Raw genomic sequence first — 7377 nt, forward strand, 5'->3', positions numbered from 1 at the left:
TTCGGTCTTTCCTCTTTCATTCAGAGACAGTTTGTTGTAAAAAGTTTCAGTGCAGTTCACCTCGGGTGAAAGGCGATCGCGTTTTTTTTTTTTTTTTGCGGTTTTCTTTTTTTTTTCTTTTTTATTATTTTTTTAAATATATATTTTTAATTATTATTATTTTTTTTTAAGATGATAATAGGTAACTCAGTTGCTCTGAATTTCACTTATAATTATAACCTATTTAAATCACAGCAGAACTCCCGCTGGTGCAGAGTTCATAGTTGCATACAATACAGGAGATCACAGTTTTGAAGTCTAGCACAGATTAAAAACCACAGATGTACCATTTATATAAGACACACACTGATTGTCTCTTAAAAACTACATATTGACTCCTTATGAACATTATCTTTTTTTTTTTTCTTAATCTTTAAATAAAGTAGTGCAGCTAGGACAATCAGTCACACAACCCACACAGCCCTGAACCAAGTTCTCCGGGTGCCAACTTCAGCAAGTTGGGCATGAAACAGTTGGATGAGCTCGAGAGAGAGAAAGAAAGAGGGAGGGACAAAAAGAGGGAGAAAAAGAGAGATGTTGTCCATTCTGAATATTTTAACCGAGGGTTGGCTAACACATTGGAAACCTCTGGGTGAAGGATCATCTTTCCACGCACACACAAAAAAAGAAATAAAAACCTAGACTCTTTTTTTTTTTTTTTTTTTTTTTTTTTTTCTTAAAACTGGCCCGCAGGTGGGAAGATCTCCCACCTCTTCCAAACAAAGAAACCCAACAATTGGCTAAGACTAGAAAGAACACAGATGGGTCTGTCTGGTTTCTGCTCACTAGATGATCTGTCCGTTTAAGGCCTTCCTCCTCCGATTTTCCTCTTTATTATTCCTTTTTTTCCAGAGCGTCTGAGCAGGAGATGAGTCTGAACGGGATCACACCAACACTGTCCCCCTCTTGTTGCCATCAGTTTTGTTATTTTTGTTGCTGTTCGTTTTGTTTTGTCCGTGGAGTTAATTTTTTTCTCTTTAATTTAACCAAGACCTGACTAAAACTGGAGCGCTCGGCCCAGCCTGTTCGTTCTCGTCGCGATTTTTCTCTCGGTACCACAAAGGTTCTTCACAAAACCTGGAACTTCCATGACGACGTCTGGTCCTTATAATCCAAGCAGTCAGCATTGAAGTTTAACTTCCAGGAGGCGGTTTGGTCTTTATAATCCAAGCAATCGGTGGTGGAGTTAAAGCCCAAACTGGAGGCTCCGTAGCCCTGGGTGGAGAGGGAGGCTGGACTCTGGTTGAGGTGGCTGGTGACCGCGTTGGCACCCATGGGACTCAGGGTGGCCCCCGGCCCGGGGAGCTGGTGGTGCATAGGGGTCAAGTAAGATCCACAGTCCATCCCTCCGAAATAGGAGGTCGATCCAGCGTATCCTTGGCTGTAGCCCGAAGCCTGGGTGTAGGTCATGGGGTAGGATCTCTGCATGCAGGAGGAAGAGGTGGACAGGGGGTCTGAGAGCGGGGAGATGGACGCCGGGCTCCAGATGGACACGGGGGCACTGCTGCTGGAAATGGTGGGGACTGAGGTGCTGGAGGGGGGAGTGAACTGCCCGCTGGTCCCGCTCTCCGAGCTCACTTCCCGGGCTGGAGAATTCTTCTTTTTAGCCGGCCGGACCTTGTTCTGGCCCCCGTTCTGCTGCTGCTGCTGCTGCTGCCGGCACTTGGCTCGGCGGTTTTTAAACCACACCTGGAGACACAGACACGAGGGAGGGAGAGAGAAAAAGCCTGGGGTTAGGGATGCACGGGCAAAACCGAGGTGGGAGAGGGATGGTGGCAGGAGATCTCGCCGGGAAGGGAGACCCTAAACTGTCCCCCAAGAGCAGGGAGCTGCAGGAAGAAGAGCTCCGGGGCTCCCCCTCCCTGAGATCATTAGCAGCAATAACAAGTGGAAATCACAAATCAAACTCCTTAATAAGGTCACTTTTGGGGAGAAGGGGAAGCATTCCCTCTTTGCTGTTTGCCAGCCGGGGACCCCCAGGAATCGCTGTTTAAGGCCTATTGAAGTCGAGCCCTTAATTAGAAACAATAGAACATCAGAAAAGGAGGGAACAATTAGGGAAGCAGAGGCTCGGGATGGGAAGGGGGGTAAAGATGCCTCGTTTACACTCTGAACAGGCTCTCTGCTCTCACCCCCTCGGTCAGAGTTGGCCCCTCAGCCCATCTCACCTTCCCCTAGCAGGGCCCAAGGGGGAGGCTCTGGGGAGGTTTTGTGGGGAGGAGGAAGGGGTTTGGCATGGGGGTATCCCAATCCCAATCCCAGCCACCACATTCTGCGGGAACATGACACCACAGAGCCTCGGGAAGGCTCGTCTGGAGTGGGAGGGATGGCTTTGGAGATGCCCTGCCCCTGCTGCTTGGGGTGTTCCGGGTCCCAGAGGGGACAGGAACATCCTGCCCTGCCAGCAGCACCTCCAAAATGCTGCCTGGATGGGTCCCTGCAGAGGAGACAGCCCAGCCCCAGGAGAGGGGTTCCCTCCACCCCTCTCTCATCGAAGTCCCCTCAGAGGGGAAGGAAGCCCCCAGTCTGTCCTGGTGTGAGCCAGGATCCCAATCTGGCCCAGCTCTGGGGAAGAGAGGACCCTTTGTGGCTTCTGCAGGGCCCCCAAATGTCCACAGGACAGGCTGGGATTTGGGGCTGCTGGGGATGGGTGTGGAAGGCTCAGGAGCCAAGATCTGTACAAATTCCCCTCAGTGCAGAGGGAGGAACGGGGCCACACTCCAACCCTGGGGATGCAAAATGCCACCACATCCCCCCACTGAACCCCCACCCATCCCTGAGCCTCCTCCACCCCACACAGGGGCTTGTTTTGGCTTCAGGACCGAATCCATCCCCTAAACCGGTCCCCTCATATCCCCCCTGTCAGGCCCAGGCCAGTCCAGCCCCTTCACGGCGGGACGGAGGGGGAGGACACTCAGGGCTCTCCGGGGCCGCCCCGAGTCCTACCTGCACTCGGGACTCGGGCAGGTTGATTTTCAGGGCCACCTCCTCCCTCATGAAGATGTCGGGGTAGCGGGTCTTGGCGAAAAGAGCCTCCAGCACATCCAGCTGCGCCCGGGTGAAGGTGGTTCTCTCCCGCCGCTGCTTCCGCGGGGTGGCTGCGAACGGAGCCAGAGGCCCTGGCGGTCAGTCAGCGGCCCCTCAGAGCCCGGGGTCCCCTCCAGCCCCCTCCACATTCCCTCCCCTCTCCCGGAGGAGCTGCATCCCCAGGATCAGCCTCCAAAGTGCGGCAATCCCAGCCTGGGGGGTCTCCCCGCTTTGCAGCCCCTTTCACTTGGAAAAAGTTGGGGCTGAGGAAAAAGAGAGGCAGGAGGACCCCTCACACCCTCACCCACCCAAGCCAGCGTGATCCCCGGGCATGCTGCTCCTCCAAAATCTCCTCCGTGGAGCCAAAAAAATAAAAAAAAAGAAGAGTGAAGAAAGCCGTGTCTTACCGGGATAACCGACGGACGGATGCAACAAATCCATGCCCGAGGTTGTGAGACTCAGGCCATTGACTGCGTAAGGTGGTTGCTTAAGATAAGACATCATGCTAAAGTTGTGGCGGGGAGGAGAGTTGGCCGAAATCCGGGCTCGGGGGAGCCGGCCGAGCGCCCTGCCTGCCCCGGGCGCTGCCTGCGGGAGCCGTCGGGCGTGCGGGAGCCGCCAGGTGCCTGCGCGGGAGGGAGAGGAGGGAGCAGTGGAGGGATGAAGGGGGAGTCAGGCCAGCTCTCTGCCCCCCCCCCCCCCCCCTCCCCCTCAAGCTTTTATCCCCCCTCCCCGTCAAATCCTCCCGCTCGGACCCCAACCGGATTTGGGAGCTGGGAGAGACTGACTAGATAGATAAACGCATCTCTCCCCCCCAAAAAAAAGGGTGAGGAGGGGAGGGGGCGCATCTCAGGCAGTAATTACTCCCCGAACAAAACCCCCCCATGCCTTCAACTGCCCGCATTGTACGGGCGGCCGGGGGCATTTGCATAGGATTCCCGGCCGGGCACCGGCTAATTGTCTCAAGCAAAACTTGATTGGGGCCATTGGCAGACACAAAGAACCCCTCGGCTAAATAAATAATGCAGATAACAAAGCCCAAGGGTGAGAAACAAAGAAACAATTCAAGAAACCTATCTCTCCGCTAGTCTCTTGCAAGGACTTTAATTATCCCAGGTTTGGGCAACATTCAAACCTTTCCCCCCCTCCCTTTCTCTCTCCCCCTTTTCCCCCCGACGTTGCTGCATTTCAGAGCTCCCAATGCCCGCTCGGGGAAGAGCCAAACTTTTCTGCTCTCCCGCCATCAAGTCCACGTCTGCAGTAATTTCCACCGGCCATTTGCACCTAATTAGTACCGCGGGTAATTAGATTTGGAGGCAAGGAACAGATTTATTAGGCTTTCAAGAAAACTCTCGATGACGGAGGTGAAGCTAAACAAACACCGGGGTGGTGAGAGGCCCCGGGACAGCCCCGGGAGCTCCGCACCGGAGAGAACCAGGGGGAACCCAAACAGAACCAGGGGAGACCCAAACATTCACTCCGCCAAAAGAAAAACAAACCCCGAACCAAAAAACAGGTGCGCGGCAAGAGGCCAAACAAGGACTCCTAAAAAAAGGTTGAGGCTAAGTTTTTTTATTATTATTTTTTTTTTCTCATAGAAAATAATTTTTAAGGAATCTTTTTGGAGCAAAAAAAGCTCGCTCATCGCTCCCTTCGGGAAAACGAACTCCAGCGCAACTTTTTTCCCGAAACAAGCCCCAAAACTCCGCGTTTTAGCCCAGCCAAGACTCCCCGGGAGAGCTGAGAGCTGCGGAGTTTCCCCTTCTCCCCTCGGGGAAGGGATTTACCGCGCTGAGCGGCGGAGGGAGCGCGCATCCAGCGCGGGGTGCGTTTTTAGCATCATCCCCCTCCCCTCCTCGGGGGAGGCCGAATGGGGATGGTCTGGCCAAGGGAAGGGGCAGCGAGACGCGGGGGTTTGCTGCGCGCTTCCAAACCAGCCAGCAGAAATTTAAAATAAATTAAAAAAAAAAAATTAAAAAATAATAATAAAAAAGGAGAATTTTAAAAGAACAGAAAAAAAAAAAAAAAAAAAAGCGCGCAAACGGCTCTTCCAAAAAAAAAAAAAAAAAAAAAAAAAAAAAAGCAACAACCAACCCCTTAAGCTCAGTTGGGTTAAACATCCCGCCGAGGCGCCAGCCCGGCGCGGCCGCCCGCGGAGCCCCCGCGGCCGCGCATCCCGGGGCGGCCCCGCAGCCCGCGGAGCAACGGCTCCAGCGGGCAATCTGTCACCTTTCCCCCTCCTCCTGCTCCATCCATCCATCCATCCCTCCATCCATCCCCCCCCGCTCCGCTCCGCACACACAGCCCGGCTACCAGTTGCTCTGCCCTCGCTCAATAATAATTACCCCGTCCGAGAATTAATTATAATAAATGTTTTCTTGATAAACTAACGAGATAATCCGGGCGGCACACGCTCCCCTAATTACGAGGCGCCGGGCCCCGGCTCTGCCGCTGGCCCCGGTGATTAACGCGGGGCAGATCCGCGCCCGGGCGCGCAACCTGCGCTCCTGGTCCCGCTCCGTGCGGGGGCCTGGGGGGGCTCCGAGCCGCTCCCGCCGAGGGCAAAGCGGGGAAAAGGTGCCAAGGTAGAGAGAGGGGAATTTATTCCCTTTTTTTTTTTGTTTTGCAAACGAGAGCCGCTCGTTGCCGCGCTCCGATGAATTTCTGACATTTTTGAAATTCTGGGTTGTTTAATTTATTTTTTTTTTAGTTTCAAATATTTTTTTTAATTTTTTTTTTTCCTCAGCGGAGGGACTGTTTGGGGTGATATTTCCTAAAGCGAATATTTTCCCCCGTGCAAAGGCGGCGGGGGATGGATGGAGCCAACCCCGGCTCGTCCCCGGCGCTTCTCCCTCGGAACCTCCGCGGTCTCTGCCCCTCTCCAGGACCGGGCTGGGCGGGCAACCACCTCCTCCTCCTCCTCAGGGCCGTCCCTGCCTCCCAACAACACCCCACCGCATTTTTAAAGTGCTTTTTTTTTTTTTTTCCTCCCCCACTCCTTTTTATTTATTATATTTTTTTTTTACTAGAGTTGCGCCTTTTCAAAATAAATAAATAATGAGCCACAACTTTTTCTAAGCAGCCGAGATGGAAATAAAGAAATAAAGCTCAGCAGCGAAAGGAGGGGGTTTTTTAGTTCTAAAGAAACTTGTGCAAAAGGTGCACAAGGACTTTTTTCCCCGAGTTTCTCTTTGTCAGCGCGGTGCCCGCTCAGGGCAGAGAGGCCGGGGCGAGTTACTCGAGATCTTTAAGGAAACCCTTTCCAAAGGCATTAAAAAATTAAAATAAAATAAGATAAAGGAGGTGGAAAGCTGGAAACCAGCTCCAGCCCCTCTCCGAGCTGGTTGCCATTCCTGCCATCCCTTTTTTGCCCGCACCAAACCGTGAAGCTCCGGCCCTAAAATGCCTTGGAGGTTTCTCTCCCTGCGCTCTCACAAACCCCTTGGTAAATTTACTTTGCTGAGTCTCCGCACGGCGAGGAAGAGGATGAAAGGGGTCTCAGGTAGGAGAAAAATCCTCCCCTCTTTTTTTTTTTTTTTTTTTTTAAATTTTTTTTCCCTAATTTTAAAAGTCCAGCTTGAGGTCAGGAAATAACTACAGGCCAAAGGAATAGGCCGGGGGGGGAAAAAAAATAAAAAATCACGTAGCCAGCGAAATCGCGGTGGGAATCGGAGAGAGAGCGGGGAAAGAGGCTCGCGGGGTTCAGGGGGCGATGGGGAGAGCTCAGGGTTTCCCGGTTCGGCCTTTCCCCTTCTCATCCCCATCGAGCACCGACCTGGAGCCGCCGCTTGTCCCCGAGCCGGGGCCTCCCCCGGGCAGCTCCTCAAAACACCCCCCCAGCACTCAGGCTATTTAAAAAATAATAATAGTAAATAATTATAATTATAATTCCCCCTTTTCTCTACGTTCCTGGCCGCCCAGAGATGCCCCCGAGGAAGGATGGAGCCGGCGGGTCGCACTTACCTGCCGCGGGCAGGGCTGGGGGGCCAAGGGGGAAAAGGCGCTCCCGGATCCTCGCCAAATTCCGAGCTGGGGCTGAGCTGCGAGAGAAAGCACAAAGCGGGAGGTTAGAGAGCTCGCCCACCACATCGGGGGAAAGGGGAGGGAGGGGGGGGGGTGGAGAGGGGGGGGGGGTGGAGAAAAAAAAATGTTTGAAAAAGGAGAATAAATGGGGGGAAAAAAAAAGGGGAGGGGACGGTGCAGGAGAAGGATGCGGGGATGCTCGGGGGCTGCGCTCGGTACATACAAGAGCTGGCCGGTGCCGGAGCTGGTCAAAGTGATTTTATTTTTAATAATAGTGGCAGGGTGCGT

General features: G+C 53.3%; 1 protein-coding gene across 2 annotated transcripts; it reads right to left on the bottom strand.

Annotated features, from left to right (window-relative positions):
* Positions 1 to 1107: 1107 nt before the first annotated feature.
* On the bottom strand, positions 1108 to 3697 carry OTX2 (orthodenticle homeobox 2; the record flags this gene model as incomplete). 2 transcript variants are annotated; one of them, XM_083864464.1, is made up of 3 exons in its annotated part: positions 3474 to 3697; positions 2986 to 3137; positions 1108 to 1728 (listed from the first exon to the last, which is right to left on the bottom strand). In XM_083864464.1, exons 1-3 carry the CDS (start codon positions 3568 to 3570, stop codon positions 1108 to 1110), a joined length of 870 nt encoding a protein of 289 aa, XP_083720590.1. In that variant the 5' UTR covers positions 3571 to 3697. The 2 variants fall into 2 exon arrangements, with proteins under 2 accessions (XP_083720590.1, XP_083720589.1); XM_083864463.1 differs by having other exon boundaries at positions 2986 to 3158.
* Positions 3698 to 7377: the final 3680 nt, after the last annotated feature.

The sequence above is a fragment of the Zosterops lateralis genome, assembly GCF_965231275.1.
Source record: "Zosterops lateralis genome assembly, chromosome: 6".
Taxonomy (NCBI): domain Eukaryota; kingdom Metazoa; phylum Chordata; class Aves; order Passeriformes; family Zosteropidae; genus Zosterops; species Zosterops lateralis.